At 45.9% G+C, this 15,000-nt stretch overlaps 1 protein-coding gene across 1 annotated transcript in view; it reads right to left on the bottom strand.

Annotated features, from left to right (window-relative positions):
- igsf21a (immunoglobin superfamily, member 21a) overlaps positions 1-15,000 on the bottom strand; it is a gene marked incomplete at its 3' end in the record, with an annotated part of 177,274 nt that overhangs the window by 112,064 nt on the left and 50,210 nt on the right. The window contains 1 exon segment of the mRNA XM_079748715.1: positions 7,303-7,415. Coding sequence (XP_079604841.1) covers positions 7,303-7,415 — 113 coding nt within the window.

Genomic DNA, 15,000 nt, shown 5'->3' with positions numbered 1-15,000 from the left:
GAGGATCAGAGCGCTTACAGTCTCAAAGGGCTCAACAGCACCAAGCCCTTACCACAGCCTGGTGCAAAACCACACAGAAGAGAACGTCCCCAAAACGAAGGGAGCAAACCTGGAGAAGGAACCATAAGGGGAGAAGCTCACGTTAGAAGATTAATAAAATCTCTTCACCAAGACCAAGTTTGAAATTTGAAAACAATTACCACCATGGAGCCCCCCCACCCCACCACGTACCCAGATGCCAACGGAGACGTCTTCCATCTGTAGGGCAGATGGACGACGCAGGGAGATTCAGCCAAAAGACGACCGCTGATCATCGTCTTTCCCAAAGATGACAACTGTTGCTAAAATCCTGAGCTCCAGAAAGTGATGGTTGCCGGTGGGAGGTGCCTCAGCTGTGTGAGGACACCATTAAACCACGCCAATCCTACCGGTTACTGTTTCTCTACGCAGTGGCGCAGGGTGACCTGTTTGTACCTGTGCTTTGTACTCGTTCAGAACTGAACATCCGTACCGACCGATCTCATGGAGGGTTGGGCTTATTACTTACAGGCCATGATGTGGTAGTGTGGCCATCATAGGAATACAGCACACACAGAAATTACAATTATTATTTTTACGTAAATAATGCAGTTTATTCTGCATGATAGCCAGACAGTGTGTGTCTAGATTGGAACCGTACAGCGTGCTTTGTAACATGTACCCAAAGTACTTGTGGACTTGCCATTCAGCTGTCAATGAAACACTCTCTGGTATCAAAATAATTGATAAAGTTCATATATTGTTGGAAAATATTGTTGAAGTAGAGTAGAACAAGCATAATATTGCTTTTATTGTTCGCCAAAATAAGTTGCCCCTTTTTGCCTGTATTTGTCAAATTAAATCGGTATAGCTGCTGAAAATTATAATTAAGGTCATTATGTAATGAAGGGTCTGAAGTTCATTATTACCTGCACATTATTAGAAGTGCAGGTAATTAGATAATAGCCTCTAGGAACAAGTGGATTCATAGAAACATTGCTATTTGTCGTCATTTAGAATATAGCAGTGAGTACCGTATAACGCGGAATGTTGCACGGAATAAAATGGGCTTAAACTGTTAAGATGCTCAGACAGGATCGATGGGGGCTCCTACATGATGTACTAGCCCTGCACTGAATCACACGAGAAGCCGCTTGCATTAAGCAGAAGGCCTGGGTGATTCAGACGAGTCAGACCAGGGTGGGGAGCCGGCGATAGTGAGCTGCTTTTATGATCTCCCTCCCCTCCTTTTGCAGCCCTGGATGTATCGATCCCACCTCTCATCCATTGGAACCTCTTAAGTGATGCATTGACTGGTAAGTGAAAGGAAGAGCAGGCTGCCATGCTCCTTTTGGTCATTGCGTTGCCGAACAAATGACTGTGGAGTTCATTCAGTTCTTTGTACAGATTCTATGTGAATATAGCAAAAGGTTTAAAGGTTTTTTATTTTAACAACAAAAGAGGACTTTCAAAGTAAAGACCCGTGCATCTGTGTCAGTTGACTGTACTAGCTTAAGGGTTGGGGAGAAAATAGATGTGTGAGAGAATTGTCTCTCTGTAACCTTCTATGATTCTGAATCGATACTTCCTAAATTGAAGTCGTTCTTTCCTTTTGTCTTTGGTTTGCCTTACTGTGTATCTGTGTATGTATCTTTGCAATCAGTTGATATACCGTTTCAAACATAGAAACTAGATCATCTTAAACACACCCTGCTTTCAGGGTCATACACCCATCATCGCATACAAGAATTCACTAATGCGATGTCAATCTCAGAATATGCTATTCTGTGTTGCTTGGCAACCAATTTTCTGTCTTGAGGAAATTTATTGTTTGGTAGATGAATGATTTGTTTTCAATAAATGATCGCTTTTATATGTTGCCTCATGTTCGTTTTTGTGAAATCTTACCTAGCTTTCTATAGTTCCCACTTTATTAACATTTATATGAAAACAAATGTCAGGGTTTGAGGCAGTGAGTTTGCAGTATACCTAACAACGCCCCCTAGCTGTTCTCAAATACATGAACCACCGCCTCTCGCGGCTTACCAAGCATCGTTACCATCAGGGTGCTCTGATAGATTGTAAACGCCATGATTGATGAGCTGATGCTAATAACCAAGTGCCAAAACCTAATGACCACAATCACATGTTAATCGAACCATCGCTATTTACTGATAATTAGATTAGCAGTAGGAGGAGTACTCATTGGCCTAGTAGGAGAAATTAGGAGAATAGTTAACATAGAACAGGCTCATATCCAACAGTAGTTGTAGAAATACTGCATTCGTAATTATGACAGTTGCAGTTGAAATAATGGTGCTGAAAGTTTAAAAGTAGCGATTAGTTAATATTAAATCATTGCATGGAGATGCGACATGGCAACCGGGAATAACAAATTAATTCCAAACTATGTCGAAGAGAGGGTGTTTATTCGCTCACGTTACAATTTGTTGAAATACTCGAATTAATTAGACACAGTGTTCTTGGGGAGGATACCTGGGGATCTCCGCCAAATGCCAACAAAACAGCATCGTTATTCACCCTCACCGGCGCTGACACCAAAACCATCCCATTGTCATCGCCACGGCGACCGGGCCATTAGCGGAGAAGAACCAGCGTCTCCCGACACCCAAAAACACACGGGCAACAAGCCCACTATGGTAGCGTTAACATTCACACACCAGAAACCCGAACACGGCGAGAGAGGGCGGGCAGGAGGACGGGGCCGGGCGCCGGTGATGTACAGACACGCCGGTAATAGTGTGTAATTATCATTTGCTGTAGAACAGCCGGCGCACTCGGTGACGCGGGCGCGTGAGGAAAAGGTTGCGTGCAGCGATCCGTAGCACCTTATCGCTGCCGTCCCCCCGCGGGGGGCGGACGGAGGCCGGGCGGGGTGGCGGTGAAGCGGGGGTTGGGGGAGGCATTGCGGCGTGCCAGGCTAATAGAGACGTCAGGAGAGCGCGCACGCCACGAGGAGATCCGAGGAGTTCTTTTTTCTTCGGAAGCTGTGCGCAGCTCTTTGTTTGTATGGAAAGTATGGCTGACACGCACGCACCACACACACGCACGCACGCAGCACACGCACACACACACACACACACGCATACACGCACACACGCACACACACACACACACACACACACACACACACATGCATGTTATACCCATGCATCAATGCATGCGTAACAATACAATGCATCCTTTCTGTTGTTATTGATGCATGCAGTTCTGTATGTTTTGAACACGTCTTGATGTGTGTGTATATTTGCAATAATTTATTCATAGACTTTACCCCATTGCCTGGTGCACATGATGTATTTGTATGATGAGATAAACATCTAATAATCTGTTCCCAGCCCTCTGAGAGGGGCTGGTACAAGCAGCGGGCTATATATACGAGCCGTAGATACAGAGTGGTATTTATAGCACGTCGATTATGTAACCACACTGATATTATGCTCTTGAGGAGCTGACCATTATCTGAGACGGTGATCTTACATCTGGCTCCTTCCTCAGGAGAACCTAAGCACTCTTGGTTCTTCTTTGATGTCTTCATTTTGTTTTAGGACAACAGAAACCACTTCTTGAGAGAGCTGCTGTTATGGCCTTGAGCACATGTTTGGTAGATGGAAACAAAACACGTACATAACCACATGGACAGAGAAAACGGGGAATCTTTGTTTGTTCTACATTCATGACCGAGCTTGGTGTCAGTGCAACACCGAATATAAAAAACATAGTCTATATGCAAACTATAGACGCCAGAATGTGTTGCATTACGACAGATAAAATATTCTATTTTATTTTGTTTAGTAAAAAAATAAATAAAACTGAGCTAGATTATTTTGAAATAGTTGACATGGCTGCACTTTAAAGAGTAAAAACAGCAGGGCACCCAAGATCAACACAGGTTGTGTGACTAGACATAAAAAGAAGGAATGAAAGAAAGCCAGAAAAGAATACATTATCTCTGTGTATTTCAGTTTCTGGAGCAAACCTGGCTTGTAGTTTGTTAAAGTGGGATTTAGAATATGGTGTCTCCTGCACCCTCTCTGCAGAGGACCTGGATTGGAGCTGGAGAAACATGATTGTGGGTTAAACAGCCACTGCCATGCCTTTATCACAGTACATATGAAAGAGTTCAGCTACCAGCAGTTGTCCAGACATACAGTGTTTTGCATACTCCTTTATATTCCCTCGAACAATACGAGAATAACAAATCATTTTCACCATTTAGTCCTTCAGCAGACACTTCTCTCCTCAATGACTTCAGAGAGAGGTCGTTAGGGTGCTGGGCTTCTTGCTCAAAGACGCCTACAACAAGGCAGCAGACATTGGGGGATTGAACCCAGAACCCTCTAGCTACTCATAGTCTTGTGTGGTAAAAATACAATTCCAAATGTCACCTTTAAAAGCAGAGAATCACTCCACAATGTCTCCAGTCTGTAAAAGCTAGAGGATACAAGATATTGGACCCGTTTAAAAAGAGATGTATTATTTATTATTTACCATTTAGTTATTTAGCAAGCACTTTTATTCCAAGGGACTTCCAGTGAATACAGAGGCAGACATCACTGAGGAGTTGGAGAAGGCGGGAACAACCTTCTACGGGAGGAACGTCAGCAGGTGGTGGCCATGGCGGTGGAGGCAAGATCACGACCCAACAGACAAGAGCGGCAGAAGACGCGCCTTCCCTTCCCGCCCCTCGTCGGCCTGGTAACCCTCACGGGAGGCACTCTGGTAGGTGCAACATGATGTGAATGACATAATAGGAACAGTCCCAGCGCGCGGCCTGCGGCGTGCGGCGGGGCTGCTTGTAGTCGAGGCACCTCCGGGGAGCTCTCAGGACACGGACGGCCTTCACTCCGCCGTGCTCCTCCTTTCCCCCCCGGACAGACTCCCGCACACAGCGGAGACCTCGCCCCCGACGGAGCCGCTCGCTCGCCGTGCCTCGGCGTTAAGGTGCACCGCGTCACTCTGAATCTGTGTCCGCGGTCAGTACCCATGGTGCTTTGCGCCCACCGCGGGTCTGCACTTTGCACGAAGGGCTGCTGCGGATTTACTACGAGGCCATTAGTGCGGGATCACATTTGTGGTTTTCTCTTTCTCCGTGTCTTCAGGCGCCGGCGTAATGGTGTGATATTCTATTTCAGAATCCGGTTGACATTTAGCTACAGCTCATTTGCTCTCAGTCACAAATGGTCAAAGTCAACAGAAATAATGGGGATTTGTTTAAATGACCCCCGTTTTACCATGTAATGGCTTTTTAACCACTTCTATATGCTCTTTATAAACATGTGTACAATCCGTGGAGTACTGCTTAATGCACGGTCACACTGCGACTTCCAGTCCTTTCAGACTTTCCCATGAAACTTCCGCCCAGCGGAATGGGACTTTTTCTGTGGCTGATTTTATGATATTGAACCAGTGCTCCGATTGACCGTTCCTTTACCCCGGTGCCCGGCACACAATCTACCAACACAATCAGCCAAGGAGCCAGCAGCCTTTAGCTGAAATTAGACTCAGCGCTTTCTGCTCCTTCTATTTTGCCTTTCTGGCCGAGCTTTTCGATGGGCTCTGACGATTCCAAAGGAAAGTATCTGCAGTTCCATTGGAACAAGAAGTACAATGAGACGTCGACAGTGTTTAGTCAAATAAAATGGATAGATTAAAGGAACTTTGGCAGCTAAGTGAGAGTAATTGATTTATAATTTATCAGCACTTTGTAGAGTGGAGGCCCCCCAGAGAGTGCTGAGCTAAATCTTGCAACAAACTCTGTGCTGCTGTCCTTGTGAGCGTGCGAGATATGGCCGCACTGCGCTGCCAAGAGACGGTGTTAAAGATACAGCTATCAATGGATTGTTCACATGTCTGACACGTAGGTTTTACATAAGCAAAGGAGCTAAACTCACAGACTCCTGATTAAATAAAATTGTCCCGGCTGCCTCGGTGATCTACGATGCTTAAGGAAAGGCATAAAGCGCCATAAATCTCGCTTTGTCCTGCCTTGAAATGTCAGCATTTGCAAAAAAAACGAGCCTAGAGATACAGTTTTATTCCGGCATGATGAAGGTGAGAAAGCACACGCTGCTAGTAGTAGGACAGCGTTGCTCCCTAAGCAACAACACGGCTCTCTCATCAGCGGACCGCGCTGGTCTGCGAGGGCGTGCAGGGAGAGCCAGGGTCAAAGCCCCCCTGCTCCACCACAGAACAATACAACGCACATACAAGTACTCAGGGCCCCGCTCTGATGCCTCGTGCCCACTGCACCGTCCGTCAACGGACGTGGGAAGGCGTGGCTGACGGACGGGGGAGCTTTCCAGGGTCGTCAGAGCACGAGTAGTGTCACAGTGCTTAAATTTGCATACGCAATCGGATTGGATGACGCTGCCGAAAAAGTTGAAAAATGTTCAACTTTTTGACGGCGCAGACGGATCCAACACAACGGACGGATCCACAATGCATTGCGCGTCCCTCCCCATTGAAAGTCAATGGGGATCCGTCAACGGACGGTGCAGTGGGCACGAGGCGTGAGGCCGAGGACGAACCCCTTTGGATGGAGACCATCTGCGCCTTGGTCCTCTCGGTGTCGCAGGCACCGGAACAACGTTTACACTCCGTTCATTAATCCAGCAGGAGCTTCCTAACAATATGTATTATCACAGAGGCACAGGGGGGTAGAGCCAGGGATATGACGGTCCCAGCTGCTGCCTCTTCACCCTCTGAGTGATCACCACCATCACGCCCCCTTCATTATTTATCCAACGCTCTGTTTAAGTCCCTGAATAAATCTCGACTTCATCCAGCACGTAAAATGTAAACACACACCACTTTTAATGTCCCGGCGTCAGCAACTTCCAGAGCCCCCGATCTCGAGGACACAAAGGAGGGTTCTTCTTAGTACAGTGACTTAATTACCAGCGGCACTTACGCTGCGTAATACACCAGCTGAGACTGTAATGACTGCAGAGACACCAGCTGTGAACTATTAAAGACAGGATGCCAATGACCGGGCCATCCAGAAAGCAGCCACTCTGCGCTCCTCCCGGAGAACGCTGGGGTACAGTCGGGACGTGGGAAACTATCCCGGCCATGTTGGACGTCATAGCGCATTAGGTTGTGTTTGGCCGACTGGCGATGAGGGAACAACTAGGGGCAGCTATGGAGGGGTTGACGTTGATCTACTTGTGGTTTGCAGGGTACACATGAACGGAGAGCTGCAGTGGAATAAGATGCCTGGGCTTTTTTGGGGGAAAGTGTAAAGAAATAATGTGTACTCACCCGGTACCAAACAATCTCCCGCAGCCTCCCATCGGTCTTGAAGTTACACTTGAGCGTGACGGTTTCCCCCACAACGACTGGAGGCAGCGGCTCAATGGTAACTGTCAAATATCCTGCAAGAAAGTTAGAAAAGTGCACACGGGACTTTGATTATTATGGGAAGTAATAGTACAAAAACAAGAAGCCAAAGCCAGCTCTTTCAGATGCACTTGAACAGGGCACATTTCAGGTTATTTTATTTCCATTTGCAGTGGAATGATTTGATTTTCAAAAGCCAAATAGCCATGAATCATTCATTGAGATTTAGGGGGAGATTGACTGCAAACCGTGCAGTCTCTTGTATGCGGCACAGAGTTTTTATTCAGAACCTTTAAAGCACATCCCCATCTAGGTAGACGGACGTGAAGCCCTTTGGCCTTTCTGGTCAGACAGGAAGGTCTACAACGACCGGACATCACTCGGTTCTCTTACCCGCTAAGCACTAAGGTTGAGGACGGCTGCACGCCGGTGATGAGAACCACAGGGGATGTGATTTATGGACTCTGAAACTACTCATTCAAGTGGTTTGAAGTCCCCACCAAGGCTCTCAGTTCGAGTTGATGCATTTGTCATCAGATTGAAACATTTTGAATATGAACATGCTGAACTGCGTGGCATTTCAGGACATTTGAGATGATGTAATATAGCTTTTACTTCAAATTCAACACATGGTGTACTCATTTTGGTTTTGTTACGTTTGATTCGATTTATTGATTCATTCATTTATGTAGTTAGTAGATAAAATATTACGGGGAAATAAGCATCATTTTAAGATTGGAAGAGAAACCCGTAGGCCTAGCTTCATTACCACACACCAGAAGGTAATGCATAATGAGGCAAAAACAATATCCCTCTTTAAGATCCTTAGTTACTCATATAAATCAGTTCCCTTCAAAAAACCACTTCAGTGGAAACGTCAAAGCTGTTTTATTTTTTCTATGTTTCCATGCTGCCAGTGTCTTGAATTTATTACTAGTCATCGCTCTATCCAAGACAGTAGCTTTATTCAACGACAGCAAGGGAGACTTGGAATGAGTCCTGGAAGGATTTTGTTAACAGGTTAAGTGATGCCGATCAAATTCCAGGTGTATCCCCACTGTTGCGTTGTAAGAGCAGGACTCAGCAGCTAAAGCCCCTTTAATTCATCGTTCCAAGCGACGGATGGTTCCATTACACACCAGCCAGACTGCCAAACTTTGCACCTGGAAAAGGGAGGACGCATGTGGGGTTGGAGTGTTGTTGGTGCGTAACGTACAAACAGATAGTAAAGTGAAAATACAGCCGATCTAACACAGTGCCACAACAAGGAGTCTTTTCAGCTGTTTCTCCTCAGGAAACAGGTCAGGAAGGAGTAAAACAATTTGTGTTCTATTTGTGTTATTCTATTGCCCTTAGTGCCTCACGTGCCCCATGGTTGTAAAATGTGATGGCTGAGTTGTGTACAGTGTTAAGGTAACGGCCAACAGCTCATTCATACGGAGGCGGCCACAGAAGGCATTCACAAAGGCTACTTCTGCCTTGAAGACAAGATGTCGCTCTCTCTGTGCTCGACCAGCCATCATACAGACATGTGCTCTCAAAGGCAAGACACTTTACACAAGTTCAGCTGACTTGTTCTCCAGCTCTCTCAAACAAGGGGGAGGGACCACCACCTTTCAGCACCACCCACGCCCCATAAGGTCCTTCTGGATCCTTCTCCACCCGGCTACTACAGGAGCTGCATCCAGGGCAACATGATGGATCCCAAACACATATAGTAAATGACCGAGTCCAGATGTCAAAACACCCCTTTCGTCAAACCCCTTTATAGATCTGTAGCGGCCAATCAGTCTGCTCTCTGCTGATTCAAGAGGTGATTATTGATCGAGAAACACTTGATTGATTTAAAACACGACACGTATTATAAACAATTTATTTATGCTTTAGTCATGACGATACAGCAAGTTAGACAGAAGGTATGGGAGAGAGAGGGGAGGACATGCTGCAAAGGACCACAGGCAGGAATGGACCCCGGGTCTCTGCCGTAAGGACTAAGCCTTAATGGTACGGCTCTACCCGGTGAACCACCGGGGCGCCACTGCACCTTAAACGTGTTTCTAAACCCACACAACAGTAGGACCACCCATTCTGTGATTGGATGGTTTAAAGTAGTTTTCACGCTGGATCGATTCGCTATGCAGTACTACTCAAGATGCAATGTCCTTACACGAGTCAACGAGCAGTTCATTCTGCTGTGTGGACTGCAACGTGTCACTCAAGTGCAAGGCAATAGCCTTTGAGTGATTTGCATTAAAATAAAGGGGTCAAAAACTGCATTTCATTGAAGAAAAATGCAATGCAAACATGACATGCGTTACAATATTGCAGAGTTTGTAATAACACACAATAAACAACACCCCATGTGCTATGTTTTCATAAAGCAAACAATCTATGTGCATATATTAAGTGGAATAATCACAAGGGGCATGGATTTCCAACACACTTCCCTGTACTTGGCCGTGTTTCAGGAAGGCACCCACACTCACACACAACTAACAGCCCCCATAAGAAGGACTGTTGAATACACTTCCCCGGCCCGTTCCATATGTATACAGGAGGTAGAGTTATGTAGTGTCTGGCAGGCAGCGTCTCTGGGGTTTCAATCCGAAGGCTTCTCTGCACCAAACTTCATGGGGCGAAAGTTCTGGAACTCAGTGTGCTGCTGAATTCGTATGGATTAAACTCTCTGTCGACTTAACGAAAGAGAACGCTTCCTTAAGACCCAGCGAGGGCCGGGTTTGTAATTGTATTGCGAAAAGGAGTTCTTCATAGGCTACTTTCTGTCTTCGTTTTTTTAATTATTTTGTATATATTCTATCTTTAACCAAACAAGTTAATTGAAAAAAGATTCACATTTTCAATAACGGCTTGGCCAAGAGGCCATACACAGCAGAAACTCAACAAAGAAACAGGGATTTCCTTTTATACAATACAGGCCTTATTGTATCCAAGTCCTTCCATCCCATAATAAACACCGAAGGATTAAATATTTGAAAGCGCATAAAGTGCAAGTCCCAAAAAGCGATGGTTTCGAAAAACAAACCAAAGTGGGAATGTCCAGCATCACTCATCCTTCCTGCAGCTGATCTGCATGGTGAATGTGCAGCCTACATACCTACCGAACTCAAAGCCTAACCCTGATTTAGACCTACCAACCTCAGAGTCTAACCCGGATTTATATAGCTACGGAGAATACTAGCCATTCCTAACACAATTTAACGACTGCAACCTCAGATGACAGATTCTCCCGCCAAGTGGTGTGATGGTGGCGCATTATGTAAATGGGGAAATCATGTTCATTTACGTTTATTAAACCCCAATGCCGGGTCACAATCCCAGCGTTAAACCAATATATGTTGTGATAGATAGAGCAAGACACATTTTACCACGAGCCAATGCGGTATGACAGGCCTGTGTAGTTATGATGTCGTTTCATAAACCTGGGGGGAATATAAGCTTTCTCTCAGAGGCTTTTGAACAGTACTTGTTCTTCTTTCAGAATGAAGCGAACCGCTGTAGAATTAGGGATTCAGAGATCCCATCTGCGCTACTGTTAGGGCTCTGATAAACAGTCTGAACAAGGGTTTAAGCCATATGCCGCCATCACCTTATAATACTTGTAGCACATGTATTAAACATCGGATCTTTAAGGTGATAAAAGGAGTCATAAAATTCATGCTTTGGGACTCGGACACTAAGTGGCAATCTCGAAGATCTCCAAAGCCCTTTATTTTAATATACGTCAGTTAAGTCACTCTATATCGCCAAATGAGGTGTTACACTGGGGATGGAGCCCACGGCCCACTGATATAACCACGTGCATTGGCCATATTATGAATGTTACAGTTGAGACTTTCCTGCCATGCGTTGAAGTCACCAGCGGCCCAGCGAGTGGCGGTGTAGCGGTGTACATGGGGACCCCCATAGGGACCCCCAAAGAGAATGACGCGCATATCCTCGAGTTTATACACGGTGTGTAAAAACAGCCCAGCGTTTTAAAGTCCTATTTTGAGTTGTGCTTTTAGTGAGTTAGGACTTTGACCCAGCGGCGAGCCGTGTGTCAGCTCATGCAGATACGCTCGTTAAAATCACTTCATTAAGTCAGCAGATAAGAGAGGGTCTTCCCCCCAGAGTCCATGTTGAGGGATAAATTAGGGGTGGAGACCGCCGGCCATTTATACAAAGCCCCGCGAGTTTAGAGGAAATCCTCCCCACTTACTATCAGCCCACCGCCCCTCCTCCCTCACCCCCTCACTGGGGGCTAACCAGGGGGACGGCGTTGGTCACCAACAGGCTTAGCACACAGAGAGTGGACATCCCTTCTGGTGAGACGCGAGGACGTTTAATTTGAATTGAGAATCGATTCAATGAATTGCATAACGTGGGATCGGGAGTCCGATTTGTCCAATGCAAGCATTCATCAAACGCTGCTGAGAGGGTGTGAAAGATGGGATACATTTATAGAAAACGGAGAATGTGCAAATGGGCAGGTATTTTATGTTGACCCTGTGAATTATAATAAATGAAATGTTAATAATAGCCTTGATGTTTGTCAATGTTTTGGCTTCAGGATTAAAGAAAATACCTCTTCTTTAACAGTTTTTGTGGATTTTAAGTACAATGAAATTAAATAAAATGTATGTGAACATAATGCCACATCTTTGTCATACATTAATTGATGTTAATGGTGAGGCCAGTATAGTGTATATTGTTTAATGTATAGGAATGGGTGAGTGGTATCTATGGTTTAGTCCAGGGATTAATTGGGGGCATCTCATTGGCTGTCCAGCAGCGGGAAATCCAGCGTGAAAAAAAGAAAAAGAGTGAATTACATGTATTCAGCACTTCCGCCAGAATTCCAAGAATTCCTGTGTACAATTCCTGTTTACAGCTGGCAGACTTGTACCACGAAACATATGCTCCTCATTCCAACAGAATTCAATATCCATTGCACGGCTTTACAAATGACTTCATAAATTAGAATCGTTTTATTGGCCAATTCCACATTGAAAGAGTTCCAACTATCTACCATCGCCCTTGTTAAAACACAAGCCAGCACAAACTGTTTGCTGTCAGCTCATGAGCAGCTCAGCCAATGAACAGTCACACACGTGTAGGAACAGCATGAGGAACGGAAGGAGCCGGTATTCTTCTCATTCATGGCCCCTGTCTTCTTCATATCATGCTAGGTACATCCCAGCCTGCTGTTCCAAGGTGTGTATATGAATATGTGTATGCGTATTTCATGTGTGTGTGTATGTGAGTGTTTGAGGGCGAGAGAGAGAGAGAGCTAGAGAGAGCAAGAGAGAGAGTGTTTGAGTGTGTGAGGTTAAACTCACGAGGCATTTATCTGGCTGACGTGGCTTTTCCACGCTCACGTTTCCTGATATTGATTCCTTCCAGCGTATCAGCGCTGCATTTTAAGCGAGGTCGATGCTGCATCATACACCGATCTGCAGCCAATCAGAGCCTGACCTGCCTTTGCATGAATTATAAACTTCAGCTTGACGGCTTGTTTTAGAAAACCACGGCAAACTCCTCAACACTCTCTGAATGAAGGACATACTATTTGTGATGCTGTTTGTAGCTCCTAAATAAGAAACCTGTAGCCATGGATACAGAGATGCAATGGCATATTTCACTGTCACAGACGGAGCCGTCGTCAAAATCCCCATTAAGCTCCTTTGAGTAAACTTCCCGTTCATCTCTCACTCCTCTTTCTAGACGCTTTGAAAACGAAACACTCAGCGTATTGAGGCAGATCACTCGACTGTCTCCGTCGTCATCGCCACAACACGCCAGTGTGTGTGTTGGGCATGGTGGAGGCTGGCGTTTAATTGCCTCGTATTAAAGGCTGGCGGAGGCCGATGAGGCCGGCCCACGGCTCGTCTTCATCCATCAGCGGCGGTGTCGTCGGAACAACACGTAAGGAGGGCTGCGGACTATGCCTTCCGCCATTAATAACAGCCGTTTGCCGAGACGCTCCGGGGAAACAAAGGGAGTGATGGTGCTGGGTTGGCGGTGCGTCCACGATGCTCTTGTGGCCGTGATCCATGGCGCTGCCTAACCTTTGCTTTAGATCCCAGTGCGGCGGACCGGAGAGGAGCGACGGATGGCGAGGAGATAGAGGCGAGTCTTCTCTCGGTCGCTTTGTAGCCAAAATGATTTGTGGCATCGAAACTGCTAGCATCTTAGATCGCGATGCTAATGTGAGTGATCATCAGTTTTATAACGCCCATTAATGCCATCATGTCATTCTTACCAGCACGTTTTCCTTATCGCTCATGCTGTAGTCACCACCGACGTTGAGCGTCATCAATGCCGTTGTGTCATTATCGTTGGACCGAGCGTGATCCTTCATGCGATCGTCATAATCACCATCGCTGAATCATCAATACTTTCATTATAACCTTTGATGCACCAATAATAAGGTTTCTGCTATCATCCTTATCGGGAATATACCATCATATCCTTATGACTACCATACGCATTATAGGCAATCAATGAGTAGTAAATCTATCATCACCAAGACATTTTAAAAATGTCCATTATTTTAATTTGAAATGAAGGGACAGTATTTAACAGTGGAAATTAAAAACCAAAAATAAACAAATATTGAGACTGATATTTGGATCCAACTTTTACCAACAAGGACATAACATTTGGACGAAGAAGAAAAAGATCCTATAATCTGCTTGGTCTGGCCAGACATCTGTCCCACAACCCTGAGAAGAGAACAGTTTGAATGGCGTCCATTTTGAGAGGATTTCCAGGCAGTCGATAGCGTCTGATAATCTTTGCATTACCGGCGCACGCCGAGCGCAGTGGCCGACATCAGCTTAAAGAAATTGAGTTCTTAGGATTGGCAGACGGCTGTGGACTGGGCGGATATATAATGCATGTGTGATCTCCGCAGAACATCCCCCTGTTTGCCCCCCTCTCTTCAGTCAGTGCGGGTACCTTCAAAAATATTAAACTTAGGGGCCCGAGGCAAGAAAGAGCTAAGTGTATCCGTTGGAAAGTATGAAACATATCTGGCTGAGAATATTCTCCAGAAAATCATTCGCAAAATGTACAACTAAACGGCAATTAGAGCGATAGTGGACGACTGCGGAGGAGCTCCCTGGAATAAGTGAGTCTTTGTTCAGTGGCTGCCCCATCCCGGCTGACAGCAGGTGAAGACGCTGATGTGAAGTGATGAAATAGGAGAAACGATTTTTACAGAAGGATTCCTGTATACCGTCATAGGGACTGCAATAAGGGGTGCTCCGTTGTAGTGAACCACACCGTTCTGGAAGGAGCCGTGAAAAATGTCCAAAGGATTAATTCAGCCGAGGTGTCCATGTCCAACGGCGTCTATGACCCCGTTCAGGGTTAGACGTTCATTAACCCGTTCAGGGTTAATGAATCCATGCCATGCAACGGAGGGTTGATTTCCACCGAACCAACGGGTTTCTTCTGTACCCTTGAATGCAAACAGAGGCAAGCGGCCCCTCCAGGGAGGAGGGGAGGGCCCCGAGGGTGGGGTGGGGAGTCGGTCTGTATGAGTGGCGCCCGTGATTGATGCCGGCCAAGAACACAATCTGGGGCCGAGGTTCAGGTCTTGCTTTGTAAACAGGG

This window comes from Pollachius pollachius, assembly GCF_949987615.1.
Source record: "Pollachius pollachius genome assembly, chromosome: 12".
Classification (NCBI taxonomy): Eukaryota; Metazoa; Chordata; class Actinopteri; order Gadiformes; family Gadidae; genus Pollachius; species Pollachius pollachius.
This window is presented reverse-complemented; position numbering and strand designations above follow the sequence as displayed.